At 40.1% G+C, this 21067-nt stretch overlaps 1 protein-coding gene across 1 annotated transcript in view; it reads right to left on the reverse strand.

The window, feature by feature from the left end:
- FLT1 (fms related receptor tyrosine kinase 1) overlaps window positions 1-21067 on the reverse strand; it is a 210258-nt gene that overhangs the window by 174296 nt on the left and 14895 nt on the right. Inside the window, 2 exon segments of the mRNA XM_056108631.1 lie at window positions 3497-3723; window positions 4115-4211. Coding sequence (XP_055964606.1) covers window positions 3497-3723; window positions 4115-4211 — 324 coding nt within the window.

The raw sequence follows: 21067 nt of genomic DNA on the forward strand, positions 1-21067 counted from the left end.
GGAAGCATAAAACCAACTTCTCTCAGAAAGAGAATTAATAAAATGAAAATGAAATGAAAGTATAATAAAATGAAAGTAGGGTATGGACACAGAATATCTGAAAAAGTTACAATTACTTTCTGAATTATATCACATCTACATGGCCTTTGGGATTATGTGCTGTTTATATAAGACCAATATAACTCTACCAGGAAAAAGACAACAAATTAGTGTTACTATTCAGAGTGATGAAATTAGAGATACATAGCAAATGCTCCCTAGATATTGGTGATTGAATTAAGTAACAAACCAGATTCAAGTGGTCTTGTATGGCTACTATTACTATTTTAAATATCTTTCAGTATTCTAACACACACACACACATCAGTCTCATCATAATTTTTTCAGTGACCTTCTAATAATAGTCATTGCATAATAATGGCCTATAATTTTATATTTAATAGTAATAGGCTAAAATTCACAATATTTATATACATTGCAAAATAATGGCCTACACACACCAGTGCATTTCAAAACCTTTCCTTCTTTAAGAACTAGGTCTTTGAATAGACAAATGCCTAACATCTAGCCTAACTATCCAAGAGTTTTCAGATACAGGAACTTGTAACTGCATGTCAATACTTACAAACTACCAGGATAGAGGAGACAGATTAAGTACACAGTGTCCAGGTCACAACAGCCGCGACAAGCCACGAACTGAGCTCAGCAATAATGATGCTTTTCTTTCCCACTTAGTTGGAAATTAATTTTCAGGTCAATTTTGATGCGTTATTAACACAGCCCTCTTATTACACTGTTTAATTTACACATATTACTGAACTCTTATGTGCCAGGTTTTGCATGAGAGAGGCACATTGCAGATATAAGTGATTATGAGCGTCAACCCTGGTTTGTTCATCTAAATCCAATGGGGTTTAGATGAATAGCCAGAGAAATGATTATGTGCCAGGACACTTTTAGTATGTACTAAGGTGAAAATAATTCTAAGTAGCTAAGAGTTTTTCTTCTGTTGGAAAAGGGGAGGGAACCAGGGATCAGCTCCAGTGGGAAAGTGCCTGCCAGGGCTGCCAGCTCTTGCCTTTTGAGCTCCCCAGCCAACAGGAATGTGTGATCCTCCAAGAAAGTGTGCAACCAAGAGTGTGTGAGCACAACAGCTAAAGTTTGTGACTCTCCAGGAAACCCCACAATGACCTGTGTAGTCCCAGAAAAGCCAAGCAACCAAGGAGCATGAGCACCAAGTATGTGTGATTCCTACTCTTGGTGAGAAAAAAAGGAAGAGAAAGGGAATAAAATAAATAAAAGAATACTTTTTAAAAGGGAGGGATAGACAGGAGTAAGTTTTGTACTTAGCACCTAGTAGCTTCAAGAACCCAATAAGATCCACTGACTAGTGAAGGAATAAAAAATTAAAAACAGCTGCACACTGAGGTTAAGTATTAAAAGATAATCACCATAGTGCAGCGAGTAGGGCACTTGCCTCGCACGTGGCCGACTTGCCATCCCATATGGTCCCTGAGCACCACAGGAATGATTCTCTGAGTGTAGAGCCAGAAGAAACTCCTGAGCATCACTGGATATGACCCCAAAAAAACCTCTTTTAAAAATAGAAGCACATTACTTTAAAAAAAAAAGATTTTAAAAGATGGGCTTTTACTCATTTATTTGACTTGCAATTTAGCTTCCGATAAGCCACAAGGAAAAGTTTTATGAGAATTTTAGTATGAATGAACTTTCCTCACTCCCTGGAGAGACAAGAATGCTCCTCCCTAGCAAGTAACAGAAAAAAAACATGACACACTGGAAGAATAAAGAATAGACGTCTGCGTGCTTCTCACTGCTCTGTGCTCCTATGCCTGTGTTCTCGGTCTCCCAGAGTTGAAAAAGAAGTCTACTGGAAGTTTCTCTTTAACCCTGTCCTTTCTGCTGGGCAGTCTCATTTCTGCCCTTTCCCCTCCCGTGGAGGTGGGCAGACTTCCTAGCAGAGCTCAGACCTAGTTCCTTCTCTGATTTTGGAGCGAGTCAACTGCATTCCTGCTGTGACCTCCTCTATAAACTACTTCATCGGAAGGTACAAAGTATAAAAACAAGAGCTTGGATTAACAAAGACGCAAAAGTGGCTCAGTACAAATCAGGCTGAGTCTAGAGAATTACATGCTCTGCACAGGTAAAATGCTGTGCTAAAGGCTAAAACATCATTCTGGTGTGCCACCTCCACTACAAACACCCAGCTCTGTAAGGCGCCGAAGCTATACTCACATGTAATTTGGCCATTGATACTAATGGTTGTTAGTTCTGTTTGTTCACTTGATTTTATGCCCGAGGTGCCTACTGATTTTGCTTGATGTTCTCAAGACACTTTTTGCTTGGGAATTTTTGGTTTCGGGGCCACACTGATGATGCTCAGAGCTTATTCATAACTCTGTACTCAGGGATCACATCTGGCAGTGCTCTGGGGACCATGTGGTGATGGGACTTGAACCAGGGTTGCCATGTGCAAGGCAAGTGCCTTGCCCCTTGTGCTATCTCTCCTGCTCATGGAGAGCCTTTTTATTCTCTGAATCCTTCTCAACAAGTTTTGGAAATTGACTGGAACTAAACAAGGAAGAACAAAATTGCAGACCATTTGCCTTATTTTTTCAAGGATCCTTTTCTATTGTCAATTCATATTTATTTAAGGATTTTGATTTTGTTTTGAGTATTTGCTCATTCTCTAAAGAAGGACAAAGAATAGCATAAAAATTATAACTGAAAAATGATTCATTTTTACCTTTTGCTCTTTTTGTTATACAATGGCATGTGCCAGCTCTTATAATATTTGTTTAATGAACATGAAATAACACAAGACCATCAACTGGAACCAATTTTGTAACATTCAAAAGACATTAGCAACATTATGATGAACTTGGGAGAGAGAACAACGTTTAATAATTCCAACATTCCAAGAGAATACAATTGTGTTAGAAGACAAATCAAACAAGTGTTCTGCTAGAGGCTTCTCAGTAATTAAGAAATAGACTAAAACCTTCTATCATTAATTTATTAATTTAAACATGTACCAACACTATTCTACGTGCTAGAGATATAATAGTGAACAGAATAGATTAAGAGCCTTTTCTTTCTGGATGCATATCCTTGGCTGTCCTTGAAAATTCTAGTTGAAATTGATATTGAAGAAATGCACTAAAAACGCATTCTAGGGCCAGAGAGTTAGTACCAGGGGTTCAGCTATTTGCCTTGCGTGCCTTTCAATCCAGTTAGATCTCCAGCACAGCATATGTTCCCCCAAGTACCACCAAGAGTGACCCATGTGCTGGATGTGGTCCCCATACAAAACCAAACAAAAACACATTGTGTAAGTTCCTCAACCAGTGCTGAATCTTTTACCTAGACATTTTTTCTCACGAGGAGAGCCTCATTTCCATCCATCAAAGTGGACCTTTTTTTTTCTGACCCACTGCAAAGCTACAGCAAACAATGTAGAAAATAGAAATCTTACCATTAATAAATATATAGATTGAAGATTCAATTCTCCTCTTCTTTGAAGCAGGAATAGATAGATATTTGCAGCTATAGAAGCCAGTGTGGTTTGCCTGAGCCATGTTCAAGGTCAGAGTACTGCAGAACTGTTTGCTGTTCCTTCCACAGACAGAATCACTTATGCTCAGCCTCTTGCTCTCCCTGTTCACTGTTTCAGGCAGAGACCAGGAATGGGCTGCATCTCCCCTGCAACCACAGAGAAGAAATCAGAGCACAGCTCCAGAAGACCAGCTCCTCACTAGAACTGCAGGTCAACACTCTGCAGAGGTCCGTTCTTCAAACATAATCATCTTCTCTACAGAAAAACAAGACCTTTGGAAGTTTTCAAACTCAGGAAAGAGATATCAAAATGTTCCAGGGTTTCCCTTCCCGTTTTATTTCCTTTTGAGCAAGTAATTTTTTTCGTTAGTGATGCATTCTCTGTGTGAAGCTCCAAGCTGCGTACATGTGGCCTGGACTTCGCAGATACACTGGAAGTCTCTACCTTGCTACAGGAGAGACGAGCTTTCCCACTCTGCCCAGCAAAGCTGACACCCTAGGAAGGGCAATCGGGTATCATCAGAACACCATCACTCACCTGCATTTGAGATACAGGGTCTGGCCTGCTTGGAGAACGTGCTGGCTGCTTCTGAAACTCAGTTCAGGACCTTTCAATTTTGAGCCTGAACTAGATCCTGCAAAACAAACAATTTTAAATGTAAGGAGTGAGTATATCTATATCAAATTCTCTTAATTCACAGTATATTCTAATCCAAACCTTCTTCATTATGATGATATATCCTAGTATACCAAATGACCTTAAGCAGTGTTTCTCAACTACTTTCCAATCATGATGCCCTTCTGACCTGATTTTCTTCCTATTTTTTTACCTTGTGCTCGGGGATCATATGCGGGTGGTGGACAATCAAACTCAGGTCAGCTGTGTGCAAGGCAAGTGCTCTACCTACCCAAAGTACTCTCTCTTCAGCCCCAACTATTTCTATCATCCTAATCAGGTAATCTGGTCATTAAGAACCTGTCAGATTCTTTTCCTGTATACAGAGTATAGAAATTTTCCTGGTTCTATGCATAGTTTAGTCATTGGTTGAACCATGTTATTTTTGGGTAAATCGTTTCTCTTCCAGACGTAGTTTCCTCACTTGAAAAACTAACTTTAGAATCCCAATAAGTTTTAAGAGCCATTTGGTTTGTCTTGCATAATTTCTAAAATTCTCTTTGTGATGGAATAGAAAAAGGGGAATTGTTGGCTTCTACATGACATTTGACAAGTATATGCCAGGGAAATTGTTGTGAAACAATAAAATAAACGATGAAAAAAAAGCTTTAAAATCTATGCCCCTCTAGACAATACAAAATTATATCCATTCTAATAACTAGCTGTGTAGTACCAGAGAAATTGTTCCTCTCTCCAGACCTCAGTCTTTTTCTCAAACACAAAACGTTAGAATATATGAGCTTGGATTTCTCACACACCATTACTGACCTCATTCTCAAGTGATTCCTTGAGCTACTGGTGCTACAGAGGTAAAGCCTATTCTGCAGCTCTCTGGACAAATCAGAATAGACCTATCTTCCACTCCCATTTCTCCCTGTCCTGCTCCTCATCCCTTCCCGGGGAGGCAGCTGAATTGCCTGGAGATATGGGGCCCAGGATTAGTAGGGAGAAGAGTCAGGAGGAGGAAAGAAAGATATGCTCAAAGGAAAAAACTGTTAACAGTTGAGCTCCAATCTCAGAGAATACTTTTCACATAGAAATACGTGTATACAGGAAATTCAGCGTAGCAATGTAAGCCCAACGGGCCTCTTGGTTTTCATGTAGTTCACAGACCTGTGAGACAAGACAGATCTGTCAGATTTCTTGTATAAGTCTAGCAGTGCTCTCTAGTGTTTTGCGTGGGTCCTAATATTTCACAGAAAACTAGACTTAGCTCAAAGATCTGCATTTGAAGGCTAGCTTCTCCATTGCCTAACTACAAGGCCATGGACATTACTTAATGAGTTGCTCCTTAGTCTCCTCATGTGCAAAGCTGACCCTCCCCTCCCCCATCCTCTTCACAAACATGTTGCATGCCATGGACTTCTAGCATGCAGAATAGTCTGCCAACTATATGTTGACAGTGTTTCATGTAACACTGCCTGCTTTTCTAGTATTGTTGGTGATAAAAGTATTCAGTAAATATTTGTAAATATATATATGTAACTTTATATACAATGGATCCGATATTAATTTTGCTTTTTTGTTGTTGTTGTTTTGGGACCACACCTGGAAGTGTGCAGGATTTACTCCTAGTTCTGTGCTTAGGGATCACTTCTGGTGGGTTTGAGGGATCATATAGGGTGCTGGGAAACAAACTGGGCAGGTCGTGTGCAAGGCAAATGCATCACAGTACTATAGCTCCAGTCCCTCAGTATTAATTAACTTAAATGAAAATCAATGAATTCTTTCACAGAAAGAATTAGGGGGCTCTCAATTATCTTCTCCAATTATCTCCATCATTTTAACCTGTTCAAGTACCCAGGAAACCATTCTGTACCTACTCATCTTTATGAGCTTGCTGAGGCAATATGTCACTGAAAATCAGTGAGCCATAGGGACATACAGTTTTTCTAAAACTACAAGGAGCAGCTCATAACAACTTACCCTAAAACGTTTCTCTGTCAGAGTTCAGAGAGATAGCACAGTGGTTAGGGTGCTTGCCTTGCAAGCAGCCAAGCCAGGTTTGATCCCTGTCACCCCATAGGGTCCCCCAAGTCCTGCTAGAAGTGATCCCTGAACACAGAGCCTGGAGTAAGTCAGGTATCACCAGGTGTGGCCCCAAACAAACAACAAAACAAATTCCTAGCCAAAACAGTTTTAGTCCATATTTATACCATAGAACTAGAGATTCAGTTGAGCAAGTGATCATGCTCCAAAATAAAAAGTTAAGAGGAAATAAAAAAAGACCCAGTGAAGTTTCCTATCTATAATGCTGTCATTGCTTGCCATATCTTCACTGCGCATGGCACGGATTAGCTTTTTCCTTCAGGAGATGCACAGAAAGAAGCCTCCTTTCTTCGGTATGAGGTGACTCATGCTGATTGTTACTTTGGTTTTCACGCCGTAAGAGTTCTTTTTAAAAAAAATCAGCAATGCTAGAACAACAGTGCTCCTGATCCCAAACCTCTGAAACCACCATAACCTCAGCTGAGAAGTGTTCTGCAGAGCTGTATAAAGAAAACACCTTCTGCATGCTCGTCTCTGCTCCCACCACCTTCCAACCCGCGGAAGACATCCTGAGGGGTTAAATAAGATGCTAAGGATATAAATGAGATCTAGGGGCAAGTGGAGAAGAAAATGTTAGGGGGAAATTGGTTTGCTGTAGAATCTGTCATCACTAACGTCAAGTTTTTGCACTTGGAACGAGAAAGCTAGATCAAAGTATTAATTAAAATGAAGGAGAGAAGTATAAGAAAACTGCACTTCCAAGTAACTAGACCTTTTGAGTTATCACTCTTCTTCGGTTAATAGGAAACGAGGATCTCATAAAGATTAACAGGGACGCCAAGACATCAAGTTAACAGGAAAGCTAATAAGGAAAAGAGAAAGCGAAATAGTTATCCCTCAAATGCATGGGTCTTAAAACGTATCTCTGAGGCAGGTTTTTATGTTGGGCCATACACCTAGTTGGGTTATGACAGCTTAACTAATATCTTTTTTGCACACCACAGTCTGTCAGCTACCTTCTCCATCTCTGGGGTGCATGGATGTACAAAGGTACACCACATGTGTGTACAATGTGAAATTCACTTTGCTCTACCTAGTGAGAAACTCAGACTCACATTATTTAGAAAGAAATCCACAGGATACTTCACTTCCAGGGTGGAGTGTTTTATTTAACAATGACCCTCCCTATCCCCCACTGTGAAGTTCAGATGGGAACCAAAACTTTCCACTACTTCCCAGTAGCCTAAAAGTCTGGTTTAAAAAAATGACAGTCCCCTCTGTGAAATAGGTGGGCTGGAACTATTGTTCTCATCAAAGTCAACTACATTAAAATCGCGAGGGACAAACAGATCTCCTTATAGAGGGAAATTATTATTTAAATAAAACAAAAAATTCAATGCCAGCCATGGAATTGGCCTCATCACACCCTTCTTTGTTCAAACAACAACAACAACAAACAAATCTGTAAGATCAAGCACTGTGGGCTCAGAGCATTCAACACCCCACAAGGCTACGTGGGCTTCTGCGAAACCCTTGCATTGTTATTGTCCAGATATTTTCTTCATTGCTTGTCAATCCTGGATTCTCTGGCAGGTAGAGAGAGAAGAGAATTTTGTGACTCCTTCACAAAATTCCCTTGTCTCCCTACATACCAATCTCCTTGAAAGTCCAACCACAATCTCTGTAAAGTCCTCTCTCTCCCCTACCTCACCTTCTTAGGCAAAATGAAATGCTTTTTTGGTGAAGAGAAGAGTAAGAGGAATTTGCAATAATGTTTGCCTTTATTTTGCAATCAGATTCAGAGTTCTCCAGATTAGGGTCTTTGCTTCAATGCTACCAACCATACCAGAAATAACAGCAGGTTTCCTCAGCAGATCCTGCATCAGTCAGCCTTCCAGGCCACTCTTTTGACTGAAACAGAATCTCAGACAAGGTTTCCCTAAAAGTATCTTTACATGACCGTCCTTTTTACTGATCGTAGTTAAAAGTGTTCTTACAAGTTGAATACAATTCTAAACCCTTGGTTCCTGCTCCTTCTCATGTCCCCCTTAATGTCAGATTCTGTAAGAAATACAGAGGGGCATTATTGAAATATAAATCATAAAACAACTAAGTTATTCCATTTTTTCCTTAGTCATTAATCCCCCTGCCTCCAGACCTGCTAACAAGTAATTCTGTGGTGACTAAACAAATCACCATAAGCCTCAGACTATTTCTCTGCCAACAGAGTAGGCTCGGCTTAGAGTTCTATGATCTCTTCCAAATAAAGAATTCTGTGCTTCTGAGATCACAGTACTAGAAAGCTCAGTATTAGAAAGCTGAGGTCACAAGTCAGAAAGCTCATTTTATAAAATACCATGACTATGAGCTGGAGATATAGTACAGTAGGTAGTGTGCTTGCCTTGCACACAGCCAACCAGGTTCAATCTTAGAAATCCCATATGGTCCCTTGAGCACATCCAGGAGTGATTCTTGAGCACACAGCCAGGAATGACCTCTGAGCTTCTCCGGTGTGACTCAAAAACTAAACAAAACAACAACAACAAAAACCAACCCAAAACCCTATGAGTAGGGGCTGGAGACATAGTACAGCGAATAAGGCACTTGCTTTGCGTGAGGCTGCCCCACATTTGATCCCCTGCAACCCATATGGTCTCCCTTGCTCGCCAGGAGTGATCCCTAAACTCAGAGCCAGGTGTAAGCCCTGAGCACTGCCGAGTATGGCCTCAAAACAAAAACAACAACAACAAAACATTCGATAAATAAAAAATAGTTACGATGAATAAAAAAAGACAAATTACTCCAAAAAATGTTAGAAAATACTAATCAAAATCACTTCACACCAACAAGGATGACTTAAGTAAAAAAGATAATAACAAGGATTGCTGAGGATGAAGAGAAATTGGAACCCTTTCACATTGCTAGTAGGACTGTAAAATGTGCCATCACTTTGACCTTTGCTTGGGGTCACACTTGGAGGTGCTCAGCGCTTACTCCTAGCTCTGTGCTGAGGGGGTAGTGCATTACTGGCAGTGCACTGGAGACCATATTCCGTGGAACTAGTGCCAGGATTGAACTAGGGTTAGTCTAACCCCTGTATTATCTCTCGGTTCCTAAACATGGCTCTAATTCTTCAAATGGGGTGGGGGGACACTTGGGCAGTGCTCACATTTGAGCCACGTTGGCTCTGTGCTCAGGAATTATTTGTAGTGGTGCTTGAGGGGCCGTAGAGGGTGCCAAGTGTCAAACTGAAGTCAGCCATATGCAAGGCAAGTGCCTTACCTCTTGTTCCTAAATACGGATAAAACTATTTAATTTGGGGGTGTGTGTAACACCTAGAGAGACTTACGGATCACTCCTGCCTCTGTGCTCAGGGATCACTCATGGGGGTGCTCAGGAGGCAATAAGTGATGCTGGGGATACTACCAGTGCCAGCCACATGCAAGACAAGCGCCTTAACCCCTGCACTATCTCTCTGGCAACTTTGGAATACAATATGGAAGTCCCCCAAATGATAAAATATGGAGCTAGCATTAGGCTTAACAGGTGGCCCAGGAATTCCACTCCTAGGCACCTACCCCAGAGAATTAAAAACATATGTCCACATAGAAACTTTGACACAAGACTCAGAGCCTCATTTTTCATAACCCAAATGTAAAAACCCCAATTTCCATTAATGACGAATGGGTAAACAAGATGTAACATAACCATACAGTGGAATTTCACTTCGTAATGAAAAGAACGAAGCAAAGAGAGAGGCTACAGCACAGGCGAGCCTTGGAAACACCGCACTGTGCACACAGGAGGCAGCAGCAGGTTGGAAACCACAGAAAGAATCCAAAGGAGAAAACAAGTCTGCCAAAACCTTGAACTTGGACTTTTCAGAACCATAAGAAAATTAAGTCCTCTTGTTTAAATTAAAGCAAACAAACAAAAAATTACGCTAAGAAACCAGTCACAAAAGGTCACATATTACATGGGTGGGGAGTCTGGGGTGCCAAAATGAGACCTTTTTCTCTGCTGAGAATCATGTGGGTATTTATGAAATCATTCAAAAGCCTTGTACTACAGGCAAATGGGCTGTAGGCAGCTTGGCAAGAGACATCCGTGTCTGTCCTGTCCTGTACCAGAGCCAGACCACATGATTTCACGGGCCCTACATCGCCCGCGGGCTGAACATTCCTCACCCCTGAACATGATTCCATTTGTATGAAATGTTGAGAAAAGGCAAATTGATCAAGATAGTGGATGCGAATTGCCTGGGTTTGGGGAAAATGGGAAATGAAGAGTGACTGAAAATGGGCATGGATATTCAGGATGGGGGGAGGCAGAGATGAAAATGGTCTAAAATTCCACAACACCCAAAAGGAGAGAGAGAACACAAGGGATTGCCCTGCCACAGAGGCAGGGTGAGATGGGGGGATGGGGGTGGGAGGAATATTATCCATGGTGGTGGAAAATGGGCACTGGTGGAGGGATGGGTATTTGATCATTGTATAATCGAAACCCAAGCACAAAAATTTGTAAATCTACAACTGTACCTCATGGTATTTCACTAATAATAATAAAAAAAAGAAAATGGTCTAAAATTATATAGTGCTGGTGCTCATGCAATTCTGTAAATATATTAAAACTCCCTGAATCACATAATTAAAAATCGCAAATTTCATGGCATATGAATTTCATCTTAATAATATCTAATAATATTATCTTAATTATTTATTTTTAAATTTGAAATGATTTTATTGAATCACCATGAGATACAAAGTTGTTAATTGGGTTTCAGTCATAGGATGCTCCAATATTCATCTCCTCACCAGTATGCATTTCCGACCACCACTGTCCCTAGTTTCCCTCCCTCCACCAGCCCCATCCCCACCCTAGTCTCAGCCTGCCTCTATGGCAGGCACTTTCCCTCCCACCCATCCCCTCTCTCTGTTCTCTCCCCCGCCCCCATTTCTTCTGGGCATTACAGTTTGCAATACAGGTAATAAGAGGTTATCATATCCATTTATCTACTTTCAGTACTCAGTTCTTAAATTTTGAATTGTTTCAAAAAGTTCTGAATTATTTAAAAAGAAAACAGTACTTTTGACTTTAACCAAGTTAAGTTAAAGGCCTAGAATAGTCAAGTATTTCTAATTTTGTTGCCACATGTGTCCCAATCAGTATCAATTTTTTACCAAGACTATTTTCTCAGCTTAAGGCTTTGGAGGGTTGGTCTTATTGAATCAGTATTTCCTTCATGTTCAATAACATCACTATTTACATGTGAGATGTTTGAAAAACACATTGCAAAAAAACTCAGTGTTCCTTCAAATCAATCTTTTAAATTCAATTTGATGTTAATTTTTGCATACTATGAATTTTAACTACTTAAATTAGTATTTCAACAAACAGCCATATTGCGACTTTCATTGCTAAAGCTCTAAAAAAAATTACTGCAATTTCCTTTTATATTAAAATCATTGATTTCTAATTAATTTGGAACAGAAGGCTTTGTATATTAGATTAATTTCAAATAAGATGCATCTGCCTTTGATTCTGCACACCATGTTTTCAATAGCTCATAATCCTACAAGATAAATGACCTCTTTGCCTAAATATAAATCCCCAAGTATCATGTTTCTAAAATTTGATTTTAAGACCATGAGACTTTCCCAAGGTTGCGTGAGGTTAATTAAGCATAATTCATAATAACAGAGGATATTCTTCCTCAAGATGTAGCCTATTAAAAGCTTAAGGTTCATAATAAATCTTAAAGATTTTTGGTTGGTGACAAGGGTAGAAGAAAAGTTAAGAATGCAATTCTCCCCTCTGAGAAGCCTGTACTTCAAAATGCAACCTCTCTCTGTCTCTCTCTCTCTTCCTCTCTCTCTCTCTCTCTCTCTCTCTCTCTCTCTCTCTCTCTCTCTTTCTCTCTCTGCCTGTATTTCAAAATGTAATCTCTCCTCCCGTCTTTCTCTCCCTGTCTCTCTCTCTCTCTACCTCTCTCATCAATACATGTACACAATGTCTCTCTCTTACACTCTTCTTCTGAAACTCCCTAAATAAAACTATTTTACTTTTTTTAAAAAAATGTGATTGTAACTGAACCTAATATCCAGAAACTGCCCAAATTTTGGTTTGAGATGCTAATTCCCATAGGTTCTAGTTCTTAATGAACAATTACATCTAAGACAGGAGATACTATAGGGGTTAAGGCCATAACTTTGCATGTAGCCAACCCCCAGCACTGCCAGGAGTGACCCTGAGCAAAGAACCAGAAGCAAGTCCACACCACTGCTGCAGGCCCAAATACAACCCCCCACCCCACCCGCCATCCCAAACAACCTTAATCTTTTTTTGTCATGCTCTTTTTGCAGTATTTATTCAACAATATGAGGAGTGCCTTATAACCAAATGTACCAATTAAAACAAATGGATTCAATAAAGACTATAAGACCACTAGCTTTGCTAACAAACACCACACTTTGAATATTATAATGTGTATTTTTCTCTCACATAGAGAAAGAGGAAGAAAGACTAGACAGTTTGTGTACTCAGAGCATAAACCAAAGATGGGAAAGCCAAGAAAATTTGTATGGCAATAGCATAACTTGAAACCCACAATTATTTAACCAATTGGTTTTAAAATGTTAACCCCTCCACCCCCCCATTGGCCTTAAGTCAATGAAGGATTTTTACATACACACATGCATATTTATATGCCTACCTACAAGTACTTTTCTCTCTGTCAAATAATAAGCTTGTTTTAGATACAGTGGGATGTGGCTGTAAAAAGGAAAAGGGGTTTTGATGTGTATTTTTCAGTTGCTTTCTTCCTTAATTTGGCAAGCCATCTAGGCTGGAATTTAGAATCAAATGTATTTGGCAAATAGCATAGATTTTGAACTCACTCATGACTAATTCCTTATGTAGATAAGATTATTTGCGACTTTGTTTTGTTCTGTTTTTGGGTCACACCCAGTGGTGCTTGGGGCTTACTCCTGGCTCTGTGCTCAGGAATCCCTCCTGGCAAGACTCAGGCACCATATGGCATGCTAGGGAGCAAAACCGGGTCAGTTCTTTGCAAGGCAAGCACCCAACTGTACTATTTCTCCAGCCCCATTTGTGATTTTATGATTAAAAATAATAGGAAAATTTAGGTCAGAACAATTGTTACTGTTCTTCATAGTTCAAAAAGGACTGAGTATTTAGGTAGCTGCTGTTCAACAATAATACATTTATTTGTAAAAAAAAAATCCCAGGGACTTTATATCTGGACTTTATATTTCTGTATCTTTATTATTAGATTAAACTTATTATTTTACCACACTAATCCATAGAAATCATGGCTTCTTCTATTACAATTTTTGCTCATATAAACAACTCCTATCATTAGATTTTTGTTGGTGTTGTTATTGGGTCACACCCAGTCGTGCTCAGGGCTTACTCATGGCTCTGTGCTCAGGTATCACTCCTGATGGGGCTCAGACAACCATATGGGATGCTGAGGACTGAACCCAGGTCAACCCTATACAAGGCAAGCAGCTTATCTGCTATATTATCTCTTCGGTCCCCAGATTGGAACTCTGATATGTCTGATTCCCATGTTCTTATTTTTAAAAATAGAACATTTAAATACTCATTTATATAGAATTTATGTTTTAGATTCAGATTTCTAAAAAAAATACTTGAAATATTATTTATGGGGCTAGCTAGGTGTCTCAAGATATAAAACAGCCTTTGTATACGCAAGGCTCTCAGTTTGCCCTGTCACCACATGCCTCAGGTACCACTGGCTGGGGTCTGGTGACCCTCACAATAAAAATATTTACTTAAGTTCTTAATTTTAGAAGTTAGCAATGATAATGATACTACTCTATCAATATGTGATGTGACGCGTTCTCCCACGATCTGTTTTAAATCTATACCAATTCATATTTTGATTGTCAGTCATCAAATCCATAGCAGCTTTTACAGCAATTGCACAAAAGCTATGACACTATTGGCCACTGAAGTAACTATTGTCTAAAATAATTCAAATTTAGTCTTGGTGCCTTCCATGTTCAGGCAAACTATTCATATTTTTCCTTAGACTTTGTAAAAGTTATTCAGAAGACAAAATTCTATGCATGCTGAAGTTTTCAGAGAAAAACACTAGAATAACATAGACCTTCGTACTATATCAACTCTTATGAAGGCATGTATCTTCAGCATTACCTCTCTGAGCTTTTTCCTTGACACCCACTTCTTAGAAGGTCATGGTTTAACAGAACACATTCATTTATCATGAAGCCTGTCACCATGCTACCACTAGGAGTGTACCCTCCCAGTGACCTGTCCCCATACACAGCATCTTTCCATGGGACAGCAGAGCTAATGAAGTCAGTCAGTGAGAAATCTCTTGCTGACCAGAGTTACCCTTTAAATTTAAAAAAAAAAAAAAAGCCCTGCCTCCACACCACCGATCTTGCATTGAATGAGTTCAAAAACCACGTTCATAGCACTGTCAAACAACATGTCATTTCAATTTAGCATACAATGTCATGGGCGTCATCTGAGCTTCCTGGAGCAAGGGTCAAGCTGTGGTTGACAAGACATGGGACATGGCTTTTAAAGTATTTGGTATACTTTCCAGATATACCAAATATATCTGACCTGAAACTAGTTATCAAAGGGTGGGGGGCAGAAGAAATGCTCTTTCCATCCTAAAGAGGCATGGAACAAAGTTTTGTCTGTTAGGCAGGACTTGGACACACCCTTTTTTCCCTCTATCAATAGGAGGAAATGCATTACATTGAAGCATACTCCCTATCAGCCTATGTTCTCAACCAATGTTACGCATTTAGAAGGCCATGGGGAAAATGGGTGGATGCCATCTTGTATAATGGATCATAATCACTAGTATTCCATGTTGATTCACAAGTTAGCTCAGACCAGATTATATTAAATTTCACCTGAACAAGTACTGCACAATAGTCGTGTTTTACAATAGGGCTGTATAATTAATACAAGCATGCAAAATAGGTAAGACCAAGTGTGCAGCCCTTGTCTTGATGGAAGTGACCAATTATTCATATTTCACAAATCACAGAGCAATTCTAATGATCCAGTATCAATTTTTATGGCTGAGTCTTTAGATAGAGTTACATTGTTAGAAATAGTAGTGATATTAATAAAAATGGTTGAACTGCCTTAATATTATCCTTCTAACTGTTTAAGATTACAAGTTTCATCTGCCAAAGGTTATTTTTTTGTATACTTTCTAAAAGTGAAGTCGGTCAGTGAGAAATCTCTATTTGCTTGTTTGGAAGCAGAATACAGCATAAACACAATCCACAACTTAAATCTAACATTTACCCTTCTTCCCACAACTCCCCATTAGAATGACAGTTTGGTTTATGACCAAATATTTTACCAAATACTGTGTCCATTACTGTAAATGACAAAGTTCCAGTCAACTATGCAGAAGAGACCATGTTTCTAAATGTTAAGGGTGTATTATATATTTATATCCTGTGACTAACTCAAAAAGGTATACCAGGTAAGATCTGCAAAGTATTTTATCATTGAGGATAAGAACCTGCCACGTACTGGCCTGACAAAAACTTTAGAATGAGAATTGGAAGTTTCACATTTCCATTTACCCACTTATCTATATTCTGTCATGTAGTATCACAGAGTTCCTGGGGCGGGGGAATAAATCACAGAGCTATAGTGTTTGATGCTATTAAGTAACCATAAAAATGTAACTTTAAGTTCAAATTAATTCCTTTAACATATTACAAGAAAAAAAGAATAAAGACTAGATAGAGAGCAGACAGGTAGACAGGCAGATGAGTATGTAGCTTAATATTTTAGCTATTCATGCAAGAAAAAGCCCAACACATCATTAAATCTAACTAGATGGTGGTCTATTCTTTTCCTATATTCAGTGTTCCCTACCCAGTGACCATTTATAAACCATTTAAAACCATTATAAAAAATGAGAGGAAACCATTTACTTTTCATAGAAAAATAAGAAAAATAGAGCTGTAGAAATAGTACAGGTGTTCAGATATTTTGTCTTGCAAATAATTGACCCAGGTTAAACTCCTAGCACCAGGTATAGTCCCCCAAGCACCTCCAGGGATAATCCCTGAGCACACTGCTGGATGTGGTTCCCAAAGGAAATAAAACAAAACAACCCAACAAACAAAACAGAAATAAAACGAGAGTAGAGAGCAAAAAATTTCTTATGCATGCTAATTTTAAGATTACCCTGAAGCAGTTTATAAAGTCTAAACAACATAGAAAACTTTTTTTTTCTGGAGTACCTAAGATTATCTCTAAAGGATGTGGTTCATAAATTCACTCACTGAGAGGAAAGCTGAGAGATCTCTGTCTTTGTAGCCAATAATATAAACAAACCCTCCAATGCTGGAGTCTTACATGACTAAAAGTATGTGATAAAGTTATCCATCAAAGGGGAATTGAGTTTTTGAAAGCTACTTTCTAAGGGCTCATTAAACACTGTTCATGACCATTGTCTGTCTGTTATCAAAATCAGTTTCCTTCTAAATTAAACAATTTGAAATACAATTGTTTTCATTATACATATCTGGGAGACTAATTCTGCTCAGACAATGAGATGAACATGTTGACTGACTCTTCTTTCTAACTGAGGTTACCTTTCATTTTTCAAGTTTTCATAAGTCTCATTTACCTTATATGTCAATATCTGTAGCAGTTACACCTAAGATTTTACAAGCCTTTAAAAATCTTAAAACATGTAAAACTGTTTTACATGTTTTTCTGAGAGTCAGGTTTCTGGAAAGAAATGGAAAGAAAATAAAAGAAGCATGCTGACAGCAAAAATATTTCCAGTTCCATGTATGTGGTTCCAGGGATTGAATCCAGGACTTCACACCTGCAAAACATAAGCTCCGCCACTGTTTTGCTAGCTCAGAATCTCAATTTATAAAGAAGTAATTATTTTGGGGGGCCAGAGCAATAGGACAGTGGGTAGGGCCCTTTCCTTGAACACGATCAACCCAGGTCCTATCTCTGGCACCCCATATAATCCTCGGAGCCTTGCCGAGGGATCACTAAATTGGAGATCACTAAGTGCAGAGACAAAAATAAGCCCTGACCACTACCTGGTGTACCACTCTCCCCACTCCTCCCCGCCAAAGTAACTTGTTTTTGAAAAATAAATAATATACCAAAACTTGGCAGTGGATTGGGAGTTGAAACCACACCTGTGTTCAGGGTTTACGCCTGATTCAGTGGGACCATATGCAGTGCCAGGGATGGAACCAGGGTGGGTGGGTAAGCACCTTACCTCCCTGCCCAGTACTGTCTCTCTCCAACTCCACTCCATGCACTTCAGTATGTGATATTAAGACTTCTCTTATAAATAACCACACTAAACCTTACAGTCTTGCACTAGAAACCTTGTGAATATTGGCTTTTATTCTCAAAGTTTGGGATTTTTGGTGGGCAAGAGTAGAGTGTTGAGGGTTTTTTTTTTTTTTGTGCGGGACCCGGAGCATAGATCTCCAAGCCTGCTTGGACTGGGACTGGGGCCTCCTCCACCCAGATCCCCCATCTTCCAGTATGTAGGCAGTACACCCACCAACTGCCCCCTGCGGCGCCGTGTAATCCCATCAATGGCTAAGACTCGGGGACTATAAAACCCTGCTCCCGAAAGTGCGTGGCTGCATTTGTGGCAGCATGACATCTTATTATCTAGTTCTTACTCTGGAGAACCTGGCAGGCTACCAAAAGTATCCTGCTCACACGGCAAAGTCTTGGTAAACTCCCCATGGCATATTCAAAATGCCAAAAACCAGTAACAATGATGGGTCTCATTCTCCTGACCCTGAAAGAGCCTTGAATGTGGCACTTTTTAAAATCTCAGGGCTAGGACAAAGGAGATGTTACTGGGGCCTAGTTGTTACCTCTCCATCAACCTAACAGGCTTTAAATAATTTATGAATCATCTCATGTTGGAAAACAAAATCAAAACCAGCAAGTACAAGTTAACACAAAACCAGAAGGCTATAAGAGTGCCCAGGACCTCCAGTTCCTGTGAGTGATCTAAGCCCTGTACTAAGGGCTAGATGCCAACTCCTGACTCAGTGGGTCGGGGAATTTCTTCCCACATACACATGTGTATTCTTCTAATCTCTCTCTTACTGCCAGCAAACCTGGAATTTTTCTTACTGTACTCCCTACATTGGGCTGGAGCGATAGCATAGTGGGTAGGGGGTTTGCCTTGCATGCGGCTGACCTAGGTTCGATTCCTCCACCCCTCTCAGCATGCCCAGCATGCTACTGAGAGTATTCTGCCTTCACGGCAAGCTACCCGTGATGTATTCGATAGGCCAAAAACAGTAACAACAAATCTCACAATGGAGATGTTACTGGTGCCTGCTCGAGAAAATCGATGAACGACGGAGGACAGTGCAGTGCTACTCCCTATATTATCCCCTTCTTATTCCTTCATCATGCTGATTTTTCTATCTTTAACCTCAGCATTTATTCTCCCACTTAATATTTTAAACATATACTAAGAGAAGGATAGAAGACAAACAAGATCTTTCTCCTTAAGATGTTTATAAATCAGTCTGGTCAAGAGGTAAACAATCACATATAGATACATGTAATTTTACACTATGTGGGGGCTGGACTGATGACACAGCAGGTGGGGCATTTGCCTTGCATGCGGCTGACCCGGGTTCGATTCTTCCGCCCCTCTTGGAGAGCCCAGCAAGCTACAGAGAGTATCCCGCCTGCATGGCAGAGCCTGGCAAGCTCCTCGTGATGTATTCGATATGCCAAAACCAGTAACAACAAGTCTCACAATGGAAATGTTACTGGGTCCCACTCGAGAAAATTGATGAACAATGGGAGAACAGTGCTACAGTGCTATTCTATGTGAGTAGAGAATTACATTTTATTTAGGTGTTACCACTGGAAAATACTAGATGCGTGTGTGTGTGGTGGTAAACTGGAAGACTGGGAAGAGGAGCTGATAACACAGTCTAGGCATGAGTGATGGTCTCTTAGAAGAATAATGTTGAGGGGGCCATTTGCCTCGCAAGTGGCTGACCTCATTTCGATCCCTAGCCTCCCATACAGTCCTCCACGCACTGCCAGTAGTGACTCCAGAATGCAGAGCCAGGAGTAACAACACAGCTGGGTGTGGCCCCAAAACAAAAAAGGAAGAATGTTGAAGACAAAATGTGAAAAATGAACGTGGTCACTAAAGAAAATACCAGGGCCTCTTTCTCCTTCAAAGTCTTCCAAACCTGCAAAGCATCTGCTTCACCTTTATTTTTAAACAATCATTTTCTTCTATTTTCTTGATTTTCCAGATATACTTCCTTAATCCCTCCTTTGATAGAAGGCAGTACAAGTGGAGTTCATGCCCAATTCAATCAGCTTAATCAATGACTGAATAAATAGCATTACTCCTACATTATTAAAAAAAAAAAAGGCAGTCCTACTGTTTCTACTGTGGAGCTCTGGTCTGCATATATTCATGCACACATGAATCTGCCGCCACCACAGCTGGCCTGCTCAGGAGGCGCAGAGCCCTTCCTGGGCCTGACAGGTCAGTGCTGGGCACTTCTGAGCTGCTTGGGGCAGAGATGCTGGGGCAATGCCAGACATCAAATTTGGGGCTAAACCCACATCTGGCTCCCCACTTTGAGCCACATCCCTGTTTTTACACACACACACACACACACACACACACACACACACACACACACACACGCATATGTGACTTTACTTGCCGCGCTGGGAAGAAAAGCCACATATGAACATTCTCTAAAGCAGGATGTCTTTAACAGTTCCCACACATGACCCATTTCCCCTGAAAAACTTTTACCTGGTCCTAGGTACACAGGTATATAAGACAGATGTACTAACAAAACATTTACTGATAATAAGTCAGGACAAAATTAACTTTAAAACAATTTGTAAATTACATATTTAATTTATGTAATTATGTAAATTACATAATTACCGGCTGGAGCTATAGCACAGTGGGTAGGGCTTTTGCCTTGCATGCGGCTGACCTGGGTTCGATTCCTCCACCCTTCTCGAAGAGCCTGGCAAGCTACCGACAGTAAGCCTGGCAAGTTACCCATGACATATTCGATATGCCAAAAATAGTAACAACAAGTCTCATAATTTGTTGTGAGACATTACTAGTGCCTGCTCAAGCAAATCAATGAACAATGGGAGGACAGTGCTACAGTGCAACATAAATTCATAGAGGGTCATGCCCCCTCTTCCCTGCATTTTAAGAATCTAGGTTTTATAAGACATGCACAGGTCACATTACATCTTCTGAAATCAAATTTTGAGTTCGTGGAAGAAGTCTGGAATAAAGACGCATCAATGAAGGGAATAAAATAACTAATGTGATGTGATACACAAGCCATCTTTAATTGGTCCCTCCTTTTCTCTCATCTTCCTAACCTGTACCATGGATTGTCATGGGTCAAGAGGAAAAGGTTTTCCATTCCAATACTCTTACTCAAGATGATAAGAAACAATAGCAGCAACAGTCACATTACCTAATGTGCTTACACTGTACTTGGTCTATCTACAAATTAAGGTTATTTGGGGAATCGGGAAGGGGTTGGGCTACACCCAGCAATGCTCAGGGGTTACTCCTAGACTGCACGCAGGAACCACTCCGGGCAGAGCTCGGGGGACCATATGAAATGCCAGCGATAGAAGACAGGTTAGCTGAGTACAACCCATGGTACTATCCCTCCAGTCCCTAAATTAAGTTCTTAATAGTTTGGGAAAGTATGCCAGTAGCAGCACTCATGTAAAGAA

The sequence above is a fragment of the Sorex fumeus genome, unplaced genomic scaffold (genome assembly GCF_029834395.1).
Source record: "Sorex fumeus unplaced genomic scaffold, SorFum_2.1 ptg000008l, whole genome shotgun sequence".
Taxonomy (NCBI): Eukaryota; Metazoa; Chordata; class Mammalia; order Eulipotyphla; family Soricidae; genus Sorex; species Sorex fumeus.